The following is a 25919-nucleotide window of genomic DNA, read 5'->3' on the forward strand; positions in this document are numbered from 1 at the left end:
TTTATCGCAAGGCAAACTCGTTCTTTCGCTGAGATCACATGCAAAGTCAAATTCGCAAGTTGCTCTGTCAGCTGGCGGCAGAGTAAGCAACGCAGCTACAGCCACAACAAATCACGAATCTGAAAAATCACGAATACACATACGGTATAACTTACAGTCACGAGTATATTTCAGAGCTTGTGGTCGCCAACGGTCATGCAAATCGTCACACACACCGCCTTTAAACTTGAAAATTAAGTGGCCGAGAATTCCCCGGTATAGTCACAGCCAGCGGCCGTCTAATGTGATCTTACAGCTGGTCCGAACCGATGTGCGAGTCACGAGTGCGACTGAAACTCGAAAAAAGGTACCAAGCCGTGCTTTCACCTGCCGTGTGCCATGAACGTGAGGCGATCGGTTGCAACGCTTGAAATGGTCGGTCGAGCCACCTTGACGACATCCTGAGCAGCCCGTGGAGCACGTCTCTTTTCTTGCAGACGCGTGCATGGGAGAGTAGCAACCAAGAGCACGAGTTTAGGGGTTTGGTCGCCTTTGCTTACGTTGATGTAGTTATATGTGGTGGCATGTCGCAATCACGAATCCTTTGCACCCACTTCGCCTTACCGTACATTCACGATTGGCTTGTCCAACCATCACGAATCACGAATGTAGAGGTTCAGCGAGGTTGGCATTCCGATTCTTTGTTTGCAAAAGCTGCTGGCAATCGAGTGCTGCTGCCTTTTTGAGGCTGACAACGTTTTGAACGTCGGTGTCTTTCGTTTGTGCACTGCCATGCAGGAAAGCCAGCAAGCTGGTAACGCCAAGCCACGCTTAAAATTCAGAACAAGCGTGAAGATTTTCCGCTCTTTGGTGCTCTTGATTTTTGTCAACGTGATCTTGGGTTACAAAACAAGGCAGCCGAGTGTCACGAGTTGCGAGTCACGAGTCAAGATTATCGTCGGGCCATTCACGATTCACGATTCACGATTCACGATCTTGTGTTTCACTTGAAGCTTAACCGCAATACCAAAAGCGTGTCTAGACAACCAATCGGATTTAATTTCGTGATTGTATTCATCAACTGTTTCCTGTTTTATTTTTAAAATATGTGTTGAACAGACGATCTAACAAAGATAATCCACACACCCCGCCGCACCAGAATTATCATCCTTAGTCAGCGTCAGAGGCACTTGCCTCACTCGCATACTAGTCGAGCTTTCACTTTGTCCGTCGTTCGGCAAACGGACATACATTAGACTTGGCACGCATAGCTGTGAGAGAATGGCGTGGATAGCTTGGAGAAGCAGTAGGCCGATGGTGGGTGGGGCTAGTGCGTTTTTCGGCAAGTTGGTGTTCAGTTCCGAATGAACAAGGGGCTGGGTAGCTTGTGTAGTGATTCGTAATTGCGCCGTTCCGTCTCGGTCTAAATCACGACTTTGGAATCATCCCGAATGGCGCTTCACGTTTGTGCATATCCACCTCCACGACGCACACTCGCACGTCGTAACCATGACGGTAGATTTCTACTCTTGATTCGAGACCTCGTCAGGGCCCGAAGAAAGTGCGGCCCAAAACCGCCAAATTCACAGACTAGGACTCCAATTCGTGACTGGACTTGTCAACAGCCATCAGTTCGTAGGTATTATTAATATTGTATTATTATATAATAAATTATTGAATTTATTTATTATATTAGTTACCGAATTTGATTCCGAAAACGCTCGAGACTGCACGACTCTCAGCTCTGCTCGCGTTGCTCGGTCTGTGTTGCTCAACGGCGTTTGCAGGTTTACGTCGCTTGGCGGGGGTATGGCCGGCAAAACAACCTTTTCCTTCTCCGCCGTGTCTCTGGCGCTGGTGCGATTCCCGAACGCTGTCACGAGTTGACGTCGACTGCTATACGACCGGCCGAGAGCCACAGCTACTCTGCTTGCCCATCCTCTCTACCTGACTTACCCCATTCACGATTCGGATGCCCGTCCTCCGCTCCCACCTCAGCGTATCATCGACGTTTACGCTTGACCCACAACGATCTCCTTCAGATCATCTCACAGCTACGTCTTGTTGCTTTGACTACAGCATCGTTTTGCAGCCATCCAACCTCTCTTGTTTCACCGACGCGTCGAAGCACAGCGTATTGCATCTGCCGAACTTGGGCAGGACCTGTGTTTACGATCTAGTGCCCCTTGGATCGCTGTTAGCGAGATTGACGGTTATTGTACGCCTCCAAGGTCGCTTTCAATAAGGATCCGGTCTGCTTCAGCCATTTCCTCCCTCGAAAAGGTCGAGCTTCTGGATTGCAGTGATCTCTTGGATCTGCTTCAGCTACGTGGGCCACATACACGAACCGCGTGCCCAGCTGCCAAAGTCGATCAGATCATCATGGGACGTAAAAAGATCAAGATCCAACCCATCAAGGAGGATCGCAACCGATCCGTCACCTATCTCAAGCGCAAGGCCGGCCTCTTCAAAAAGGCGCACGAGCTTGCCGTCTTGACCGACTCACAGGTTGCTGTCATCGTCTTTGGTCACAATGGCAAGCTTGCCGAATTCTGCTCTACCGACATTGACCTCCTGCTTTTGCGATATACTGAGTACGACGGAATTGCCGAGAGGAAAGGACCGCGTAACTACCTCCACTTGGACAAAGATTCGGACGACAACGACGACGACGACAACGACAACGATGAAAATGACAATGACAGCGCCGACGGCCCAAATGAACACTTTGCAGATCCAAATCGCGCAAACGGTCGAGAGACAGCTGGTGGAAGCGGTAGGAACGCCAAGGGCTTGAGTGGTACCAAGCGTAAATCCGAGCATAGATCACCCTCAGGACGCAGCAATGGTTTCAATCCTTCAAGCGTAGCCGCAGCTGCAGCCTCTTCGAGTCTAGGCGCTGGTTTCGATATCGCCACTGGACCGAGCGCCAAGCAGACCCTCAATGCCGCCATTCGTCAGAAGAGTCAGAACCATTCCTCCACCCATTCGACCTCGGTGGCTGCAGACTTTGTTCCAACCCAAGGCGTCTACCATTCGGTACCATTTGGCCATGCTACCATGCCCGATCCCGGCATGCAGCACGAGCACAGCGTAATGGGTGCATCGATGACCTCCATGGCACCAAAGATGTCTTCTCCAGCAATGCCAGAGGCAAATAACAGAGTGACCGGACAAGCCACCAGTAGCAGCAGCGCGTCAGCAAACCCGACCAGAGCTCAGGCGATCGCCAACATGTCGATATGCATGCCCACCGACGACCGCATTCCCAGCTTTATCTCGCCTACCATACCTGGGTTCGGCTTGACTCCCGGAGGAACTGTGGTGACGCCAGGCGGAAGGCGATTTAGCTTCTCGGACGTCTTGTCGCGGAGTTGCACCAATATGACAGTGCAGCGACCAGTAACGGCGAGCTCCTCGCTCGTTCCGCATCTCTTTCATACCGATACACTTTCCCTCACCGCAACTCCGCCGCAGGACGCATCGCTGTCGGCAGTGTTGCGCTCCAGCTCACCTCTGATAGCAAGACCGGCAACAACAGCATTTCATCGATCGATGACACCAACGTACAGTCAGGCAACGTACGCACCGACTTCGGAGGCTTCACTGGTACATAACAACGCTTCGTCTTTCGGAGCTGACATCATTCGGCCCTTCACTGCCGCTGCCAACCTTGAGCTCGCCAGCTCATCTAACCATCTTGCCCTGCCGGTCGCAGATTTCGCTCAGAGTGCCCATGCGAGCTCAGCGTCTCCTGTCGCCCATTCGTCTTCGGTGGGTGTCAGTACAACAGGAGGCTCGACCAGTGCCTTGATCGCTAGCCCATTTGTGGGTTCCAGCCTCAAAGCATCAGCGACGCCCGAGCTCGTGTCACACAGCACCCATCCATTAGCGCGAGACAGCCTTGCTGCGTCGGTCTCGAGATCATCCATGTCGACAGACAAAGAGACACCCCCTACACATGGCGATAGCGCGGGTGCCAACGATGCGAGACTGGATTCAAGCGCGATATGGTTCAATCTGGGACAAAGCACAGATGCAAAGTCGGACAAGACCATGCCAGAGCAAGGTAGTCTCGTGCAGCCAGCGCCCATCAATGCGTCGCAGACATTGGCTTCTATCCCATTCGACCTCAAGTTTCCGGCACAGCCGATGCAGTAAAGATCAGATCGCTCGCCTGGTTGCGAGCTTATGATCTGATCTGATGCGATTCGATTCGATTCACTCAACCTTGGATTGCAACTGTATTTCTAGCACCCGCGACCATCGCATCCCTTATCACTGACAACGACACTAATCTCGTCTCCCCCTCGCCGTTGATTCCAATAGCTCATCACACCATTCACGCTATGTGACAGCTGTTATACAGAGGCTTGATGCCTCTCTTTTTTCTTTTTTTTTTCTTTAGAAAATGTTTGCTTTCTCTCGTCAAGGATCCAGCGCGAATCCCCAACGCATGCTCTGCCTCTCTGTCTTTGTTCGGTTGCGGTTCATTTGGCTTGGATCCGCGCTGCTGGCATTTTGGCACTTGTAACACTACTCGGTATTTGGAGACACAAAGGCTCGGTGACCATATCTTGGTAATCAAATTTTGCGTCTTGGGGTCTGACTGTGTGATCTGACTCACGACTTGTGTGCCCTAAGTTGACGCTTTGTGGGATGTGAAGTCGTGCGTGAGTGTCAAGTCACGAGTGTCAAGGTGAATCGAAGCACGAATCGTGAATCACAAATCAGGCCTAACTTACACGCACGGCTTGTCGCTTCACCTGATTCACGACTCAACCTGAACTCACAGACTTACACCGCGTCGTAAACTTAACACGTAGCACACTCACCACTCGTGACTTGCGCCAAAAACCACGAAGAACCGTCAACGATGCACGAAGCACGAAGCGTGAAGCGTGAAGCTCGCGGCTTGGTGTCTCACGTCTCGTTGCCGCGAGTCACGAGTCGTGAGTGTCACTCACAGACCTGAGACTGAAACAACGCACGCGCCGCCTTCTGCGTTTTCTGTTGGCTTGGCTTGCTGTCCGCGTTGGTTGCCGAGTTGGAATCCAAGCGTCAAGATGAGCGATAACCTAACTTTAGCTGGCCAACCAACTCGGTGCATTCGTGATTGTGGATCTTTGCTTCCTGACATCTTTTCCTCCTCCCAACGCATTGTGATTGATTCGATTGATACAAGCCAGCGCTACACGATCAGAGGGACAAAGCGCCAAGACAACGGAGAACCCATCCGATCCTCCACGGAGGCGTCTCTCATCCGAACTGACGCCCTGACGAATCACAACGGATCTTGCAACTCAACACTGTCTTTACCCCTTCACGCTTTACTCTTTCGCATCAGTTCAGCTAGTCAGATCACGCTTTCTGTCAACTTGCATCTCGCATCGGAGCTCACTATCACTGTGCCACAGTTTCGCAACCACCGATCCCGACCCGACACGGTGTTCGCTCAGCCACCATTGTTCTGACACCATGTCTACAATACCTCTCCGGCATAGTAGAAGGCAGTGGCTTCCGCTTTTTCTCCTCTATCTTGTATCGACTCTTATCATTCTCCCTGCAGCAACGTTGGCAGCGGATGCAGGCGTCAAAGTTTCCCGCTTTGCACATCTTCCCTCCAAGGTCAGCTACTTTGACGACAGCTCCGTCGTGCTCTATCATGACGCTACTGCAGGCGTTGTCTATCGCTCAGAAGATGAAGGCAAGACGTGGTCTCCTGTCTCTGGCTCTTCCTCGGGCAAGGCAGCCATGCTCGTGCCTCATCCTTACGACAAGAAGCAGGCTTTCATCCTCTCGCGCGAGTTGACCCATTGGCGCTCCACTGATCGCGGCAAGACTTGGCAAGAATTTCTCACACCTGAACCACCAGCCACGCGTGCTGGTCCGCCCATGGAATTCCATGCCGATGAGAAGCACTGGGACTGGATCATCTTTACCGGCAAAAAATGCTCCATGTGGACACCCTGGGGAGGCAGAATTTGTCACGACGAAGCCTACTACACCACCAACGCCTTTGCCACGAATCCGCCTAGATTGCTCGAGTTTGTCATGCATTGCAATTGGGCCAAGGCAACACCCGAAATGCAGACAAGCACGGATGCTCTCGAGCGCATCTTTTGCATAGCTTGGGAAGATGCGCAGGAGCAAAGACGCTCCATGGTGGCAGGAGGCACAGGTGGATCCACCAGGCTCTTCCAGTCGGATGACTTTTTCAAGTCGAGAAAGATGGTTGAGCTCGATATGGGCCGCAACGCTCGGCAATTCGCCGGACTCGGGCCTTCGAAACGATTTCTCGTAACAGCGCTCCGCGATTCTCAGGGTAGTTCGTCAAAAGCTGGCACCGAAATGGCGCTCTTTGTGACAAAAGATGGTGTCAAGTGGGAAAAGGCCAAGTTCCCACACGGTTCCGAGCTGCGCGAGAACGCCTACACAGTAGTAGACAGCACCTCACATTCGATCATGATCGATGTCGTCGACTCGGTCTACGACAATACCGGTGTACTCTTCACCAGCGACAGCACAGGTACGCAGTTTGTAGAGTCGCTACGTGGCACACGTCGAACGCCGCAAGGGTTGGTCGACTTTGAGCATCTGGTCAAGATCGACGGTGTCGGCATCGCCAACGTGCAATCGGAAGCCGAGGGCGGGGTGCGCTCCATGATCACTTTTGACGATGGCAGCAGCTGGCATACGCTCAAACCACCCGCTGAGGACGACAAGGGTAAACGCATCGACTGCGATCCCAGTGATGCCGAAAATTGTGCTTTGCATCTCTGGTCCGTCTCGGGCAAGACAAATGTCGGCAAGCTCTTTTCCTCGGTCGCCCCGGGCTTTGTTATGGGCGTCGGGACCATCGGCAAAGGCTTGAAGAACTACGACGAGTGCGACACCTTTCTCAGCATCGATGCAGGGCGCACATGGAAAATGGTCTCGCGCGACGCGCACAAGTACGAGTTTGGTGACCAGGGCTCGGTGCTCGTCATGGTGGACGACGAAGATGTTACAGACCACGTTTCCTACTCGACCAACTTTGGCAAGACATGGAACAAACTGAGCCTGGGCGTCACGATGCGCGCCAAAGTTCTCACCACGATTCCGGATAGCACCTCGCTCAAGTTCTTGCTCGTCGGCAGTCAGACGAGAAAGCAGGCAGGTGGAAAGGATCGCAACGTCGTCATCTTTCTCGACTTTGCAGAGATGAAGAAGAGCAAATGTAGGGAAAGCGACATGGAAAAGTGGTACGTGCAGGCTGCTGCGGAGGGAAGCTGTCTCATGGGTCACAAACAGTGGTACAAGCGCAGAAAGCCGGACGCAGACTGTTTCATTCAAGACAAGTTTCACGATCCTGAGGACAAGGAGGATCCGTGTCCCTGCACCGATGCTGACTACGAATGCGATTTCGGCTTTGTACGCGACAAGCAAGGCGAGTGTGTGGCGACAGGCAACGAGCATATTCCGGAAGGCGCTTGTGCCAAGCCTAGCGATACGTATCTGGGGTCGTCCGGATATCGCAAAGTGCCAGGTAACACGTGCGATGCCGGAAAGGGCATTCGCAAGGATGAAAAGACGCAAAAGTCGTGCAGCGGCAAGAATATGCCTCAAAAAGGCAGCGTGCTGCACAAGTCTTTCACATTTCCTTCACTCGTGGTTGACAAGATGTACTTTCCGGAATCGTCAAGCGTGCTCGTACAGCTCGCCGACGGCACGGTGTTTCAATCGCTCAACGACGGATACTCGTGGAAACAGCTCAATGGAGATGGAGCGCCGTCATCTGCGGAAGACCGATTCCTGACCATGGCGCTCCATGCGTACGACCCGAAGCGCGGCTACTTGATCACGGCAGGCCAGCGTGTCTACTATACGACGAATCAGGGCGCGAGCTGGAGCTGGTTCTCTGTACCGCTTCCGGCCAACGGTCTGGGAATCAACATCCTCGACTTCCACCCAGACCGGTCGGACTGGCTGATCTGGACGGGCAGTCGCGACTGCACCTTTTCCACCGCCAAGCAGTGCCATGCGGAAGCTTGGTATTCGGTCAGCAACGGCGCCAAGTGGGAAAAGATCGACTCGTACGTGCGCACATGCTCGTGGGCGCGTGACAAAAAGCTCAAGATGGACGCTCGCGCCATCTTTTGCGAGAGCTACCAGGACAAGAAGGGCAACCAGCGCGAGTTTACCGCTGCCAATCGACTTGAGCTGATCCGCGGCGACGAGTTTTACCGCAAGCGCACACGCGTGTTCGATGCCGTTGTTGGGTTTGCCGTGTTTGAGCAGTACCTGGTAGTGGCCGAGTATGTGACGACGTCTTCGGCACCCGGTCTGCAACTGCACGTTTCGCTCAATGGGCGCGACTTTGCACCGATCCACTTCCCGCCCGGTATGCAGCTGGGCACGCGCGCGTATACAGTGCTCGACTCGGTCACGGACGCGATTTTCTTGCACTTTACAACGCACTCGGAGGCAGGATCTGAGTGGGGAACGCTGCTCAAGAGCAACTCGAATGGCACGTTCTACACGCAGTCGCTCGACTTTGTCAACCGCAACGACAAGGGATTCGTCGACTTTGAAAAGATGATGGGTCTAGATGGTGTGGCGATTGTCAATGTTGTGAGTAATCCAGACGACGCCTCGGTCTCGAGGCAGAAAGATCTGGTGACGCGCATAACGCACAACGATGGTGGTCGATGGAAGTCACTGGTGCCACCGAGTCGCGATGTGTACGGCCAACCGTACGAATGCAACAAGGTGGGATGTGACTTGCATCTGCACGGCTTTACCGAGCGCGACGACCCTAGAGACACGTACAGCAGCCCGTCGGCGGTTGGTCTGATGATGGGCGTCGGCAATGTGGGTCGCAAGCTAGCACCGTACCGCGACTCTGACACGTTTCTGACGCGCGATGGCGGATTTAGCTGGGAAGAAGTGCACAAAGATGCGCACAAATGGGAATTTGGCGACCAGGGTTCCATCATTGTTCTGGTCAACGACGAGCAAGCGACGGATAGCGTGCTGTACTCGCTCAACGAAGGTGTCACGTGGGAATCGTATACATTCGGCGAAAGGATGCGCATCTCGCAGATCGTCACAGTGCCAGAGGACACGCATCGACGCTTCATTCTTGTGGGTACGCCTTCTGGGTCGGCGACCAAGAGCGTAGCGATCTATCTGGATTTCTCAGCGCTCGAATCTCGCAAATGCGTGCTCAACGTGGCGAAACCGGAGGCGGACGATTTCGAGCTTTGGTCGCCGAGTGAAGAGCGTGCCGAGCAGTGTCTATTTGGACGTCAGACGTACTACTATCGACGCAAGCGACGAGCCGACTGCTATGTGGGCGAGAAGATTGTCCAGCCTCATTCAGTGAGCCGCAACTGCTCGTGTACCGAGGCGGATTTCGAGTGCGAGTTTAATCACTATCGCGATGCGAAAGGCACGTGCGTGCTGTATCCAGGCGTTTCGCCCTTGTCGACGGACGCGGCGAGTCAGTGCTGGGCAGCAGACAGCGACGGATACTGGTACGAGAGGACAAATGTTCGCAAGATTCCTTATTCTTGGTGTACGCAAGGAAGCCGACCGGATCGAGGCACCAGGCATGTTTGCAGCAACAATCTGCGCGCTCACGGATTCCTGTGGTGGTTCTTCGTGATTGGATGCGCGTTTGGCTTGGCGGGGCTAGTGGGATACTGGTGGGCCAAGAAGCAGTCGAGTCGACCTGGGTATGGCAGTTCGGGACGTATCCGCCTACCGGACGCGTCGAACCGACTGTATGGACGCGACTCGGAACTGGTACAGAATCTGGCATCGGTGCCAAGATTTGTGCTTGGCGCAGCAAGTGCGGGCTTTGCGCGGTTCAGAGAGATAGCATCGGATCGCATTCCATTCGTGCGCAACCGGCTCGACCGATCCAGAGGAGCTTACGGTGGATACCGGCATCTGTCGACCGACGAAGATGCTGCCATGCTCCCCGACTTTGAAGAGGAAGAATTCGAGCGTTAGTCGTCAGTGCCTTTCACAGAATCACACTTCTCAACTTGGAATCACAGCAGATGCCAACTTTCGAAGCTGTGCACAGTCCGCGAGATTGGCAAGACGAGCAGCTTTCGACCAGACATGAATCCTTCAGATGGATCGACAAAGCATGCCGAGACTTGGGTAAGATCGCCGTCCGTATTCGATTTCTGATTCACAATTCACGATTCGTGATGTGATTCGTGATTCGTGATTCGTGATTCGGTTGTGCTGACGTGACTATAATTAGCTACGCTGCGTGAGTGTCACACGAGAAAGTGTCTGAGTTCGGCAGTAACGAGCGGGGGATTCGAATGTGAGTTGTGGTAAAAGAATTGCGCATTGTAGCGAACCAGCATGTGGCTTGCGACGTTTTGAAAGCAAATCAGCGTTGTGGCGTGGACGCAGTGAGGGTCTGTCTGTTCGAGTTACGAGTGGGCATTTTGGCGAGCAAGAGAGAACAAGGACGCTGCTAAACATGCGCGGTGACGGAACCATGAAAAGCCGCTGTGCTGTGGCGTTTGAGGCTGAGCTAGAAATGCGAGCTTGTGTTGCGAATTGACATGTACGTCATCACGATGCTGATGCCGATGCTGATTCTGGGTTAAACAGTCCACTGTTCTGGTGAATAATGAAATTGCGAATAAAATTAATGAAAAAAACCACATTATACATTCACTTGACGATGTATTTACGAGAAGCCACAACGGCGAACAAGCTGGTGCCCGTGACGTTAAGCTGGACGCAACTTGTGGCGAGGTAGAATCGTGTGATGGCTGGTGCACAGCGACGACGCATGGTCACACCGGTGGATGTGGCGCGAGCATGTGCTCTGAATGCTCTGAGCGATACGTGCAAAAGGGTTCGAACGGCCGCGAGACGATTCACAGTTGGGCGCTGTCGATCGCAGGGAAACCATTCCTGGTTCGTAGCGGTGATTGTCTCGGCTTGAGAGAGAGAGAGCACGTCGTGCATCGGAAAAGCAGGCTGCCATAGCCAAAGCACCCAGCACGAAGCTCACCACTACGAGTCGCAAGTGCAAGCGCAAGGGAATGCGAATGCGAATGCGAATGCGAATGCGAATGCGAATGCGCACGGGCGTTTGGCTGCATGGTCACGGTCACCCAAGCACGAAGCACGAATCACACGAAACACGAAGCACGAAAATCACAAATCGTGAATGCTTCTGGACAGCTCGCGTCGACCTCCACATTTCAATGGATGTTGCATTTGTTCCAACCCTTTGACGAACGAATTCACAAACGCACACACACGCACGACGCAAGCGATGAATCTAGAATAGTAATTAATCGCCAATTCGAGTTCAGTCAGCTTGCAATCACGAATCACGAATTGGAAATTTCGGCGACTTACTTGCACTTGCAACCAAGTCGATTCATACTTGTGTAAAAACCTCTTCGCCCACACGCCGCAGCGGCTCGACGCCATGACGGCCAACGTTTTCAACAACACGGGCAGACGAACGAATCACGAATGCTTTCTCAGCATGGCGCTCATGGCTTGGACTCTGTGAATCGTTTGCATGCTTCGTGCTGGAAGCGTCGCCAGTAGCATTGCGTCCATGGCCAGAATCGGTGACGGAGTGTGCGCGTCAACGCAGCAGCAGATGACTCGTCGGTTGGATGAACCAACAACGGCAGACGCCAGCTTGTGCATGTCTGACAGCGTCAGAGCTCTCGTGTCTGCATCTGCAGCTCCGCTCCGCTTTGGCTGGCTGATGAAGCTCGCTCAATCGCCGTAGCACCGCTCGCATCTTTCAACAGAAATCCAATCCAATTCCATCTTTGAATTACGAATCGGTGAATGACGCACTTGGCCTCCGTCCCGCCGCGCAACGCCCTGCGCACCTTGATTAGGTTCTGCTCACACTGATCAACTGCTGAACTGCCGCGCACCTTGTAGCATGCCGGTCACGTTGGTTGGCTCTACTGGTTGTGTTCGCATTCGGGTGAGCGCTCCACCTCGCTGGTCTGGTGCCCCGATTCGATTCGATTCGATCCAATTCCAATTTCCAATTCGATTTGACAAGGTGTGCTGCAAGCTGATGCCATTTTCAGACACGCATGGCTGTCAATGTGTCGCTGCTCGTCATCGTTTCTAAACGCCTGCCCACAGCCTCGTTCCGCTCGCCGTTGGCCCATGTAGCCCAAGCGTCTCTGCTGCTACTCGACTTCTCGCAAGAGTATATAGCGAGCTCCGTTTCTCCGCCCTCCCCTAGAGTACCTACTACCTTTCCCATTGATACCACACAGATACCCTACCACGGTCTGTACAACCCACCAGGCTCATACCACATCGCACGTACACCTGTCTTGGTTCACTGCGATTCCTCTTTTCTCTCTATTCCTGCCCAATCTCCATTTGATCGTCTCTCGATCCCGCTTCGATTCGATTCGATTCGCTCTGGTCGTTGAACCCTCTTGGATTTCACTTGCTCGCTCTGTCACTTACTAGCTTTATCCTCAACCATGTCGACCGTACCCACCGCCGTCAGCCAAATCTCGGAAAATCCTTCGGCGAATGCCGTGACTTCGGCCGTTGGCTCCAAGCAGAAGGCTGCGGATGTGGACCGCAAGATGCGCTTCTTTGGCGTCATCCAGGCTTTCCGCGAGGGTCGCTACCCTGACAACCAGCAGATCGACGACACGCTCAAGTACACGCTCGCCAACAGCCCCGTCGACACGAGCAAGCTCTCGCCCGACGGCAAGAAGCTCATCCAGGACGTTCGCGAGCTTATCGAGACCGCTCGCCAGGTCGTCGTCAACAAGAACGGCGAGGAAGAGTTTCAGAACTTCCTCTATGCCACGCGCAAGGCTGACATTGCCGGCAACGTCAACGTCAACGCTCCCATCTCGGGCGCCGATGCCAAGAAGGACGGCGAGACCGCCGGAGAAGCGTTCCGCACGCTTCTCACCCTCTTCCTCCGCAACGGCGAGCTGCGCAAGATCATCCAGGATCTCGGCTACATTGGGCGTGACATGTTCGCCGATGGCGCCGCCAAGGCCGCCGAGGTTTCGCGTCCAGGTGAGGACAGGCTTGCTGGCGTCGACCATCCCGCTCCTGACAACGAATTCCACGACGACATTCCCAATGCGCTCCGCAAAAAGGAACAGGTCAAGGCTGACGCTCAGGATACCGTCGCGCACGCCAAGGCCGAGGGAGCCGCACACGCTCAGGACGTGACGGACGCTGTGGACCCCAACGCCAGCCGCGAACAAAACCAGGCAGCTGTCGCTGACGTTGCCAACGCCAAGGCCCAGGCGTTTTCGGACAGGATCCCGCAGAAGCACAAGGACCTCGCCAAGCAGCACTCGGACAAGGCTCAAGAGTACCTCAAGGACAAGTTCCCCAAGGAGCGCCGCGACCAGTTCTACTACCGTCTCAAAAAGATTGTTGTCGAATGCCAGCGTCACAAAGACTACCAAGATGCGATGGACTACTTCCTCAACTTCTTTGAGCAGTACAAGGGCCATGCTGCTAGCGTCGTCAACCAGTCGACGCAGAGCGCCCAGAGCGTCCGCTCTGAAGGCAACGTTGCTACCGCCGAGACCACGTTCCGTCGTCTTCTCGAGCGTTTTGCCAACGGTGCGCCCACCCAGCCCATCATTGACGCCATCGACCAGATCTACACCGACGTCGCTAACGACCCGGAGCTCAAGCAGTGGTTCAGTCGTCTGGACACGTACGTGCGCAAGTGTCTGCAGGAGCCGGGCTTCATCATGAAGGACGAGGCCAACACGCAGGCCCGACAGCTCACCGAGTCGGGCAAAAAGTTCTTTGTCGCCGCCGATGGCCGCAGCCAGGGCAAATACGTGCCCCACAAGGACAATCTGTTCCGCGAGATTACGCACTTTGCCAAAGCCATGGGCAACGATCCTCTCAACAAGAAGCTCGGCGACAACATTCAGCAGATCACCAAGGATCTTTTCCTCAACGCCGACGGCGGTCTCACCTTCAAGCCGCACCTCTGGAGCGACATTCGCGACCCGATCCTCCCCGAACTGCTCAGCCATGTTGGACTGGTTCCTCTGCCTCGTATCGAGTACACGGATCCACAGGTGGACTTGGTCATTGAGAACCTCGCGATTGATCTGCTCAACATCCTGCCTTCGCAGGTCGAGATGGACATGCGTAACTACTTTAAACTTTCGCAGTTTGACAAGCTCGGCGACAAGCACCAGCACTCGTTCAAACTGACACTTCACCAGATTCAGACCGACATGCGCGACGTCCACTTTTTCTTCAAGAAGAAGCAGGGCTTCCCCAAGCTCAACGAGAAGGGCACCGCCGATGTGTTCCTAGGCGGCAAGGGTCTGACCGTCACGGTTCACCTCGAAGCCGAAAATGCGCCTCGTACGAAAAAGAGCCGCCACATCTTTACCGTCAAGCAGGTGGTCGCCAAGGTGGACAAGCTCAAGTTTGCCATTCGCGACAGCAAGCACGACACGCTCATCAAGGTGCTGCGCCCACTTGCCACTGGCATCATCAAGAAGGCCGTCTCCAAGGCTGCCGAGCAGGGAATCCGCAACGCGCTCCAGGACGTCGACCGACAGCTCGTCGAGCTGCGCGACCGCATCGAACGCAACAAGCAGACTCAAGGCAAGGGAGTTGGCGACGCCTTGAAAGAGACGTTCCAGAAGGACAAGTCCGACGAGCCCAAGAAGAACGACGGCTCGTTTAAGCTCGCCACTTCAAAGCGCAACTCGATCCTGCCTAACCTTGGCCACCCGGACGGTTGGATCCAGAAGATTGACGAGAAGGACGCCGCCGCCAAGGCAACCCCCCGCCACGTGAACAAGGACTGGTATTCACCCGCCTTTAGCATTGTCGCTTCTGGCCAGAAGGATCCTCGCAACACTGTGTCGGCCAAGACTCAGAACCTCGGCCCTTCGCCCGCCAACGCTGGTGCTGCTGCTGCTGGTTCTGCTGGTTCTGCTGGTGCTGCTGGTGCTGCTGGTGCTGCTGGTGCTGCTGGTGCTGCTGGTGCTGCTGGTGCTGCTGGTTCTGCTGGTCTTGCTGGCGCTGTTGCAGGTGCTGGTTCAGGTGCTGCCGGACCAACGACGAGCGTCTCTAATGCTGCCGCTCAGGGTGCCGGTCAGCCCGGTGGCACGGCCAGCGCCTACTCGACTCAGAACGGCACGCATGCGCCTGGTGCTTTGATCGCCGGCACCGGTGCCACGGCGCTGCCCGCTAGCACCGGCGCTGCTGCTGCTGCTGCTGCTGCTGCCACACACGACGAGTCGTTGCAGACCAAGGCGGCACCCGCAATCAACGGCGCGGCACACAGTGCCACCGAGGCGGTACAACCGGTGAACCCTGCATACGAGGCGGGCACCATCACCAAGTGATTTGGTACAAGGCCAACACACATGCCAAACGCCTCTGACGAAAACCTGATACCGACGTGATGCGCAAGTATTTATACCCGTGGTTCCTGTCTCCTCCGTTTTTCCTCAACATACGCGTGCAGCTGTGTGCTCATGATACGTTTGCTGTACGACCGCCGCTGTTGGTTGCTCCTCGTCGCTTGTGGTAGAGCGATCGGTGTGACGAGCAGCATCGAGACGGTTGTGCAAACGTCACTAGTGCATGCACCTGCTAATCGAAGTCATATTCTGACTCACCCCAAATCCCCATCAAGGACAAGGACGGATCGTTGGAATGGGCTCCAAGCACCCAAGAGCAGCAGCATACTTTGCACCTCTAGTCGCGAGCCCAAAGACTGTCCCGCTTTCGCGCATGCTTGTGCCCTTTTCGACACTCGTCCTTGTCCAATATGCCGCCCCACTTTGTCCAATACCATTCGTTTCTTCCGAATGTTGTTTGTTCTGAACTTGCATATGCTCATAAGTTGGCGACTGTTCTTGAGTTGAGACGAGATGATCACGGATGGTGGCAGCTGTCGTTGCACGGCATCCGTTCGTGATGCTTCAACCAGGCTTGAACTCGCTATCAAGTTATGATTGGCGAAACTCTTATTTATCAGAGCGGAAACTCGTGACTGAAAATTCAGACATGAAAAAGCATGGCAGAATTCGAATCACGAATCGTCAACGTGTATGCTGTCAACAGAGCCGATAGGCACAACCTCTGTAGCCGACTTTGTGCCAGCAACTCGATCGAAAATGGGCAAAGGTGATAGCAATCGTGAATAGGAAGCTTGTACGATTTCAACTTGACTTGTTCGCTGTGCTGAGCCATCACGGATGCCAACGTGCCGAAGAGGCGCCGTTCAGCTTGGCCGCTCGTGCATGCGTCTGAGTTATAAGCTGTAAGCTGTGTGCTGGTAAGTTGTGTGCTGATGCTCAGCTGTGATTTCAGAGAAGCCGAGCCAAACCATGAAGAAAGTCACAATCACGAATCACCAATTCGTCAGTCGTCAGTCGGCGGCTGAAACACTCGCAGTCGTGAATCGTAAATTACACATACACAGCACAGCCCAACACGCAAGTCTTGAGTCGTGAGTTGTGAGTCCGTGAGTAACAAGAAATTCGTGAATCACGCACCACTCGTTGCACTCACGACTGTCGGTTTGCAACTGGGGTTTTTTTTCCGACTACAAACGCACACACACGCTCGACTTATCACCGACGAGGAGCGTTCAGAGGACCCTGACGCTTCATGCCGCTTCATCTCGGCTCTCCTCACACCTTTTGTTCTTGTGTCCGTGTCCTTTTGCATGTTGGTTCGCTTTACATCACTTTGCGCCCCTGCATCGTGATCGGGTTCCTCTTTGCACCATCCACTTGCTTTCTCACTCGCTCGCTACCGAATCGTGAATCGGAAACGGCACGGCGTGATCGAGACGCTAACTCCGACACAAGTGCTACTCGACAAAATCCCTGCCCACGCCAGTTTCCAAAGATTGCCTCGCTCGCAATCTCCTCTAGTGACACGGACACGTCTTGCGTCGTCACGCCCTGGTCTTTTTCAGCATCATTGACTTTGTTCAGCATAGTAGACTCGATTCGATCTCGACCTCGAACGAGCTCCTCCATCAGCACTTGACATGCTCTCACGGCTCTGACCACGTTCCACTCCGCTCTACTCCGCAAGAAGCTACCCCTTGACAGCATGCTCGACGCTCCACCAACCCTCTCCCGCCAGGGTTCGGTGGCTCGCACCAACGCTGTCGCTATGCTCAAACGTGCAGCATCCCACAGAGAGATGAAGTCCAGAGCAGATACGCCCGTCCTTCCCGGTGCTTTCCCATCAGCATCAGAATCATCCAATCTCTCCTCTTCGCCAAACGCACTTGCAGATGCATCACAACTGACCGCCGAGCTCGAAACGAGTCAACTTTTGTCACCGCACTCTACTCTCGATCCGTCTCACAATCCAAATCTTGCTCAGCACGCCGCAATCACAGCTTCCAACCCGGCTTCGCCTTCGCTTAACCGCTCCGCAGATCCGGCTATGTCACAATCCAGCTCCCAACAAAACCTCGTTCCCGCTCATTCTGACAACGTGGGTGCTTCCACATCCAAGCTGCCTGTTCCTGGTGCCATACTGTCTTCTTCCTCTCCAAATGGCTCGCACGATTGCCCCGTATCCACCGTATCCCAGGAAAGATCAAATCAGAGACCTTTCAACCGCTCTCCATTGCCTTCCCTCGAGCAGCTTCGTGCTCGCATCTTACTCGAACGCGAATCTGCCGGCTTGCAAAGAAGCGCCAGCACCAGCGCTGCCAGTCAAGCTGCACGCGCCTATGCCCTCGAAAAGCTCCTCGGCAACAGCGGCACCGATGTCTTTTTCGACCATACGCCCGATGGCACTCCAATCGGCCGTGGTGCTGCCACCCCCTCACCCCCTCGCGTGTCTGGCAGGGACCATGACGTCCCAGACATGGCATCCGACGACGAATCCGCTCACAAAACCAGGCTCAAGCGCCAGTCGATCAAGAACCGTCCTTTGCTCAGAAGAAGCCGCACCATCAATGGTCTCACCGCAATGGCTGAAGCGCAAAACAAGGCCGAGTTTGTCCAAGGCGTCTTCCTCGCCGTCCCTGGCCCTGCATCCAATCGGATCTCGCGCATCCACCAACGTCGCGTTGAGCGACAGAGCATGCTCAAATCCGCCTCGATCACCCCTGCCCAAGCACCCCAAGCACCCCAAGCACCCGTTGCCCAACATGACACTTTGACCCCCGCTTTGTCCCTGGATGCCCACTCAGAAGCGACTCCAACCCTCTCGCGACAACAATCGCAACGTCAGGTAGCCAGGACAGAGATGCTGCGCAAGCTCAGCACCAGAGGCAGATCCAACGCCACGCCAACACCGCAGCCGTCCACGCACCAGCCTCAACCAACAGACGACACCACCTCCTCGCAAGAACACACCGTCCGACATGCGAGGCTACCGCAAGTCATCACCAACTCTCCTGCTGTTGATGAGTCCATCAGCCCCGTGGAGGTCGTCATCCGTCCGCCATCCTCTCCCGTACCTCCGCATCTCTCGTTTCAAAGTGCCCAAGTGTCACGTTCGCCAGCACCATCCTTTCGCGAAGCTCTCAGCCCGGCTAGCGCCGCCGGCGTAGATGCACATACCTACGCTGCTGCACCATCCGAAGCAGCGTCATCGCCAGGCTTGAATCCTTCTTCGTCCACCGCATCCCTAACCTCCCATTATGCGCACAGCACCGCTACCAATGCAACCGCTCGCCACATTCATGAACGCAATCGCGAAAGTGTGATGGCTCTTCTCAACAACGAGGACAGCTTTGCACTCGACATGTCGCCGAGCGCGCCTCCTACCTCGTTCGACGCCGAGGCAGCTCTCTCATCAATACGTGATACATCCATTGGTGACATTGCTCCTCGTGCTTCTGCGTCTAGGAATGCTGATGCCTCTGGCGACGATGAGCTGCAACTCGACCTTGCCAGCGGTACACAGACAAGACATACTGGCCTCGTTGGCCTAGGCCTCGATTCGTTGCCCTCCCAAGGAGCTTCTGCTACAGTTGTGGCCGGTGCCCCAAGCATACCTGAGGAGCAGAAACTCGGATCATCGCCCGCCCGGCAACAAGATCCCAGTACCTCAAAGCGTGTCTCCAAGCTTCAGCAAAAGCTTGATCGGCTTCGTGTCCAGCAGCCAACAACACAAGAGCTCTTGTCCAGCCCTGGCTCCTACACAGACGAAGAGTCGTTGGAGGATGAAGCTTTTTACAAGCTCTACTCGCCTGCCACCGGTGGCTCCGATGAGGATGACGACGACGATAGCGATCAAAACGAAACATCCGACCCCGCTGGTGCACCAGAAAAAGCGTCGACGACATCAGCTGAAGGATCACGTAAAAAGGCGCCTTCTGCACCATCCGAAGTTGAGCGTCAGGCCAACATGTCCGCCGTGCGAGGTCTTGGCCTTGTCACAGTTGGTGGCATTTCCAAGCATACCCAGCCATCACCCAAATCTCCGACGACACCTCCTGAACAGCGTCTCTTCCATCGTGGCATGGCCTCTGTGCCGTGTGACCCTTCACCTAGCACTGAGACCGAATTTGGCGAGGCACGCAGAACGCCTTGGATGCATGCGAGTCCCGGTGGATTCAACCTGCCGCTCCGCTTGTCCAATTCACTCGTGTCGTCCGACTCGCCAGCACCCGATCCTGGCGCTGCCACCATGCACGGCGCGAACGCCTCTCGCAACGTACGAGGTGACTGGCCCATGTCAATCGCGAGCAGTGGAACCAATCCACCGAGCAGGGAAAGTCTCGAGGGTCAAAGCGAAGTCGAGGCACGACTCAGGTCATTCGAAGAGGCCAGAGCCGTCAATGGCGTTCCTGCCATTGGCTCGCCGCTAATCGAGGTGCCAGAGGATGAGTCAATCAGGGATGCAGAGCATAGCGCTCCTCAGCCAACCGACACGATGGCCGAGCCCGCCACGGCAGACTCGGAGTTCGAGCTCCTGGCCGTACCCACCTCACGTCAGAAACCTTCGCAGAGGGTGCAGGCCATGCTCGGATCCAGTTTTGTTGCCGAATACGGCGCCGACATGGACCTCGATACTCGTTCCCGCTCATCGGTCGGTGGAGACGAGCACAATCATCTCACCGTTGCCGATCCCCATACCAATGGGTCGTCGCTCTCCAATAACAACAGCAGCCTATCGATCAACGAAGCGAGCGATGTCGATGGAGAGGTGGACGATGCCTACCTTCGCAAAGTCGATCGAATGGCAGACAAGCTCGGCAAGATTGCTCGCATGAACAAGGCTCTGCACATCGAGAGTGTGTCTGGTACCCCAACCACATCGACGCGCGCGGCTGTCGCGCTCACCGCTCCGAAGCTCGAGCGCAGCAACACGGCAACAGGAAGCAGATTCACCGAGCATGTCTCCAACCCCCCTAAACCCCCTCACCCTCCGCAAAGTAGTCATTCGCAGTGTCCATCAGCGGACCTTTCTGCGTTGGTCGGCAACGAGAAGCTGCATCCATTTCCTGGTCTTTCCCAAGCTGGGAGCCCAGTGCAGATGCAAGAGGCGTTCACGCCTATGGCTGTTTCCATGGCACCTCCTTCCTCGGCACCAGCAGGCGTCTCGGACACACCACTACATACAATAGCTTCGAAGGCCGAAAACGACGCCAATGCTAAACAGATTGGTCTTTTCTCCTCTTTGCGTCGCAAGGCATCCAGCTTGCGACGAACACCCTCGTCGGCGGCAAAGGAAAGTGCAAGCTTCTGGTCGCGCCGTGGTGCCAAGAAGACGGAATCACCCAAAGTCCCAACAGAAGCTAGTTTCATTTCGGCCCCTATCTTGACAGAAGCCACCCCCGGACCTGCTCCGACCCCTTCGCAGCCGATCGTCACAGTCGAAGGACCGCAGGATGAGGCGCTCAGATCGGTAGCTCGGCGTGAGAGGGACAATGACGCCACATTCGAGCATCGGCTTTTTGGCGGCCAATCTACGGACATATCAGCAGCGGAAACAAGGGCGGCAGAATTGCAGCGCAACGCTTCCATCTCATCGGTGGTCAGTGCTCGCGTCCGACCAGATTTGCAAGACGGCACAGCTGACACAGACGGATCTATGTCTTCGGATCACCACGCAGCTGCCGTCAAATCGCTGGCACCTACGACCGCCGCAATCATCCATCGCTACAGTCGCATGCTCTCTAGCGCTGGTCCCACTCAGACAGTCCCAGGTACGACGCAAGAAGACATGCTAGATCCGCCACGCAAGTTGCTTGCCACTGACCCTGTCTTCCAAGTCATCAGCGCTACGACGATCAAGGATCGGTACCTGTTCCTGTTTAACGACATCCTGGTCATTGCCAAACCCGTCTCTGCTCCGGGCGCTGAAGCGGGTCAACCTCTAGGCAAGATGAAGCAAGCAGCCGTACTACCTTCCCTGTCGTGGAAGTTTAGCGTGAAAAACATCCTCGAGCTGCATCGACTCAAAGTCAGCGTCACTACAAACACGCGCACCGCGTCTGCCAAAACGCGTGCACAGAATCCGGTGCTTTGGGGGTTTGTCTCGCACTTTAGCAAGGATCCAGATGCAGCGGTGCGCGCGCTTGTCGCCAAGACGGGTCTGGAGCCGACTCCGGCATCCATCGCACAGCTGCTCTACCAGACACCGGAGCTGGACCGTCACGATCTGACGCAGTACTTGGGCCATCCGTCGCGACGAGAGATACTGAAGGCGTATGTTTCGCAACATCGACATGTAGGCGTCTCGATTGAATCGGCTTTGCGAACATTGCTGCTCGACTTGCGCTTCTTCACGGATTTGGATGCATTCGAAGCATTGTTGGTGTACTTTGCCCAGAGCTGGACGCAACACAATGCGACGATGATCAAGCCTACGTTTACGGTACAGATCGCATCGGATCTGGTGTTTGCGATCATGGCGCTCAACGATGCTTTGCATACTGGCTCGCAAGCCGGGCCTTCGTCGGTGATTTCGCCCAACTTCCCGAGGCCGGTGACGGTAGTGACGCCTGGCCTGTTCAGCGGACCGTGCCCCGAATTATCCAAGAGTGACTTTGTCACAGTCTTTAGGCAGCACGACCCGCAGGCGGTGCTGTCCGATCGGACGTTGAGCCGGATCTATCTCTCTATCCGCTCTGAACCGCTTGTGCAGGCGCTGGATCGGTTCGAACCACGATTTACGATCCGTGTCAAAGGCGGCAAGCTGCCTACGCGCTTGACATACGCGCAACCGGCAGAACCGATCACGCTGGTCATCCCGGCTCCCGACCCGGATCTGGCGATCCGACTGTACGCACAGGATACGTCGTTCGAGCCGCCCGTGTTGACCTTCTCGGCGTCCAACGAGGCGAGTTTCACCATGTGGACAAAATCGCTGGGACCGAAACAGATCGTGTTTGTACGAGCAGGTCGAAACGCGCGCTTCTACGGAGGCAGCGAAATCGACGTCACCGACTCTGCTGGCGGAACGCTGCAAGAGGATTCACCGCTGCCGAGGAGTTTCAACGTCAGCGTGGAACGCGCGTTTATGAAGCACAGTTTTACGCTCAGCAGCATTTCGGCGGACAAGGAGGCGAAACGGTTCATGTTCAGCTTTGAGAGTGCCGAAACGGTGGAGAGGTGGTGCAAGATGATAAGGGAGCAGGCGGAACGATGTTTGAAGGAGAAAGCGGCGAGGTCGGCGGGGGATGTGGGGGTGGTGAGGGCGATGGAGATGGCGAGCTTGCAGGTGTTGAGGGAGAGTTTGATCGGTGCTAACGAGGCACAGTCGATGGCTGCGCTCAGTCGGGCTCCGATGGCGGTGGGTGGTGGAGGCGATTCCGGTGCAGCCAGATCGGATAGCGTCCAGGCTAGTGGAGCGGTCCGAGCGGGACACGGTGGACTGGGAATCTCGTCGAATCCTGCTTCGTCCACGGGGCTGCGTGCACCGGCACTGCTGGATCGAACCACATCCACCTCTCGCACGTACTACTCTTCCTCTGGCGTAGGAAGGCACGAACGAGAGCTGCTCATCCCAGCGTTGTCCGCCTCGACTGGTCACGAGAGCAGTGCGCCGGTATCGGGCGAGATGAAAGGACACACGAAAGCATCAGCGTCGCTATCGCTGTACCCGCCGTCGACGGGCCGAACACGGTTTGGTGGAGCGAATGGCAACGGCGGTGGCGTTGGCGTCAACGTCAGCGTCGGCCGGAGCAACTCGGCGAGATCCGCATCTAGCCCTTACCCACCGCTGTCGACCGAATCGCTCCATGCTGGCACCACCGGCTCTAGCCACGATGTGGGTCTTGATTCTACGCGCCCGATACCGCGCGCCGACGTCGCAGCCGAGAAGATCCTACTCGGGACGCAGATCGTCAGCATCACGCGCCTCAACTCGCTCCTAGTCGGCGTAGTCGCATTTCATCAACAGCAGCTGACGTGAGTTGTAGCGAGACTGGACGCACATACGCACATCTGTCGCCTACATCGTATGACTCGAAGCGGGCCTGTGCACACGCAGCCAGATCCACAATGGTGAATGTGGGGTAACGTAAGTTAAGCTATGTTTCAGCTGAATGAGAACACGTGAACGCCGAGATGGAAAGCGCGTGCGGGGTGGGGGGGTTGGATTAGGAGATGTCGAGGGGGAGCTGGGGTGATTGTGGGATGTATGGGTGGTTGAAGCTGAGATGCTCGCCAGTATGGACTGTGCGGCTTGTGAAGAAAGCTAGCAGGGGACGCGTGATGGAGGTGTCGTCGGTGTATACGGGGACTTGGTAGACGTTGGGATTGGGCGAGCGCGTGAAGAAGCGCGTGTGGTTGGCCCAGAGCGCCGAGTCTATGCTAAGGTCGGGCGCTTGTGAACGGTATGCGTTGTACATTGTTCGTGCTGCGGCCTGTTCGGCTGGTGTCAACGAGAGGAATGGTGGGATCAAGCCGTGTTGATCGCGCGTCGAGTGTGTGCAAGCTGAAGTGCTAGCATGTGCCGAGCCAGAGGCGTCGTTCGACGCATCGACGTGCGCATCTCTCTGCACCCGGTATGCCTGATACGCCTCGACGTGATCTACCATCTTGGTGACGAGCTCCACCAGCATGCGCCTCCCCGCTGCGGTACGACGATACAAGGCCAACTCGTTGCGCCGAGCCAGATGCGTTTCGACCATCTGACGAATCACATGCACCTTGATCACGTGCTCGTCGAGCGGCTGCAGATACGTGGAGCGCAACTTGGCTTGGTACACGGATGCTCGTCTGTCGGCTTCGGCTCGGTCCATCAACTCTCCCCCCACTGTCCCCACAAATGTACCTGCGCGCAGATCCTCCAGTGCCGTGATCCCCCAGCGATTCGGTGCCATCTTGCAGAAGGCAAGACGTGCTTTCTTGCCCTTCTGCACTACACGGTTGTGGCAGTGCGACGAGCACGAGCACCACTTGTTGCATTCGAAGATCGGCGTACCACGTGCAATGCCGCTCTTCAGGTGGCCTTGGCTGTCATACATGAATTCGCGACGTGTCGTAGATGCAGGAGTGGGGTGTGCATCAGCGTGCGCGGTGGCAGAAGCCATCATGAGGTGGTACTGCGACTTGCTGTACGGATAGCAATCTGCGGCTCTTTGCAGACACGCGCATGTGAGCGGATCGCAAACATCGTCTTGACACTCGCAGCCGTAATTCACGCCGAGCTCGTCGGTTACGCCGTGGTCCGAGATGGGTCTGATCGGCGAAGCCATCTCGTTGATCGACGCGATCGATGGGTCGCACACGTACCTGTCTAGCCAGATAAAGTTCCAGGGCGGGATGACATCGCCGAGAGAGGTGGCGTGCGAGTTGTGGATTTCGAGGCCGTGCATGCCAATCTCGCACTCGTGCACCCATGCGTGGAAGTAGTCGAGCAGCCGACATGCTTCGTGGTGCGCATAGTAGCGCCGAGCGTTCGTGTTGAGCGCCATCTGCAGCGCTTGGCCCGTATCCACCGAGCGCACGCGCTCCGCATATCGCGCGTCCGAGCGCAGCCGCGAGAGCGCCTTGATTTCTTGGCTGGCAAGCATCTCGGCTTCCTCGTCCCTGTTCTCCCTGTCGGTCCCCTCCTCGTCGCGCCGTAAACTGGCCGCGCCCATGCTCGACATAGACGCCACACCTGCAGCTGTGGGCGATCCCATACCGAACCAGCTATCCTGACCAGCTCTTTCAAAAGCGCTCAGTAGCCTCGCGCTTGCCCGACGCAAGCGCAACACAGCTGACAGCCCGAGCGCTTAAATCAAAGTCAGAGATCGAGATGGACGAGCGCGTCTTTACGCTAGCGCCTGACCCGCGCACGCCGGGCTGGCAAGGGTGAAGCTCAGAAGAGCGCAACAAAGACGCAAGACCACTCGAGCGCGCTCCACGAAAGTGGGTCTGCGAGTGTTACAAGCAGACCCGAGTTACCCTTTCGAGCTTTCGAGGCGAAGCACGCCATCCAAAGTCGTCTGCAAGACGCGCTTTGCAATGAGACGCCGCTCGACTCGAATCACAACTGATCTCAAGCTTGCATGGAATCGCAATCGTGCAGAGAGAGTCGCGCGTTGTTGCACAGCAACGCTTGGAGGCCAGATTCGCTTGCAGTTGCAGTTGCGCTGCGCTCCGCCTCGCTGTCCAGAACCAAGAGCAAGACGAGCAGGGGAGATCCAGATGCAGATGGACGATCGTGCGGTTATCAAGCGTCGCAATCAAGCGTCAAGTCGCAAGTCGCAAGTCGTCAGTCTGTGAGTGTTGGTCTGTGTTGTTCTTGCTCTACAACGCACCGTTCAGAGACGCAGCGCAGCAACGCAGCAGCGTGGTGATTCACGATTGGGTTTCGCATAGTTTATCGCGCCGATCGCGCATATCGGGCTGCTGATAGAAATCAACAATTTTCCACATAAATCGCGAGTGTGGGGGAGGAAAGTTGGAGACGGGAGATGATTCAAGTCAAAGACACGGCAGAGTCGTGAGTTATGGTGCATGTGCAGCTGTCAAATTCCG

General features: G+C 55.5%; 6 protein-coding genes across 6 annotated transcripts; 4 read left to right on the forward strand and 2 right to left on the reverse strand.

Annotated features, from left to right (window-relative positions):
* Positions 1-1103: 1103 nt before the first annotated feature.
* UMAG_05322 (uncharacterized protein) lies at positions 1104-1490 on the reverse strand (the record flags this gene model as incomplete). The annotated part of the gene is made up of 2 exons (XM_011393727.1): positions 1104-1402; positions 1472-1490. 2 exons carry the CDS (start codon positions 1488-1490, stop codon positions 1104-1106), a joined length of 318 nt encoding a protein of 105 aa, XP_011392029.1.
* Positions 1491-2361: 871 nt separating this feature from the next.
* Positions 2362-4140, forward strand: UMAG_10560 (uncharacterized protein; the record flags this gene model as incomplete). Its single annotated transcript, XM_011393857.1, has 1 exon — positions 2362-4140. The coding sequence occupies one exon, from the start codon at positions 2362-2364 to the stop codon at positions 4138-4140; it is 1779 nt and encodes a 592-aa protein (XP_011392159.1).
* A 1317-nt stretch (positions 4141-5457) lies between these two features.
* On the forward strand, positions 5458-9978 carry UMAG_10561 (uncharacterized protein; the record flags this gene model as incomplete). The annotated part of the gene is made up of 1 exon (XM_011393858.1): positions 5458-9978. One exon carries the CDS (start codon positions 5458-5460, stop codon positions 9976-9978), a length of 4521 nt encoding a protein of 1506 aa, XP_011392160.1.
* A 2501-nt stretch (positions 9979-12479) lies between these two features.
* UMAG_05325 (uncharacterized protein) lies at positions 12480-15359 on the forward strand (the record flags this gene model as incomplete). The annotated part of the gene is made up of 1 exon (XM_011393728.1): positions 12480-15359. One exon carries the CDS (start codon positions 12480-12482, stop codon positions 15357-15359), a length of 2880 nt encoding a protein of 959 aa, XP_011392030.1.
* A 1726-nt stretch (positions 15360-17085) lies between these two features.
* On the forward strand, positions 17086-23361 carry UMAG_05326 (uncharacterized protein; the record flags this gene model as incomplete). Its single annotated transcript, XM_011393729.1, has 1 exon — positions 17086-23361. One exon carries the CDS (start codon positions 17086-17088, stop codon positions 23359-23361), a length of 6276 nt encoding a protein of 2091 aa, XP_011392031.1.
* Positions 23362-23548: 187 nt separating this feature from the next.
* On the reverse strand, positions 23549-25078 carry UMAG_05327 (uncharacterized protein; the record flags this gene model as incomplete). Its single annotated transcript, XM_011393730.1, has 1 exon — positions 23549-25078. The coding sequence occupies one exon, from the start codon at positions 25076-25078 to the stop codon at positions 23549-23551; it is 1530 nt and encodes a 509-aa protein (XP_011392032.1).
* Between the last annotated feature and the right edge of the window lie 841 nt (positions 25079-25919).

The sequence above is a fragment of the Mycosarcoma maydis genome, chromosome 19 (genome assembly GCF_000328475.2).
Source record: "Mycosarcoma maydis chromosome 19, whole genome shotgun sequence".
NCBI classification, from domain to species: Eukaryota; Fungi; Basidiomycota; class Ustilaginomycetes; order Ustilaginales; genus Mycosarcoma; species Mycosarcoma maydis.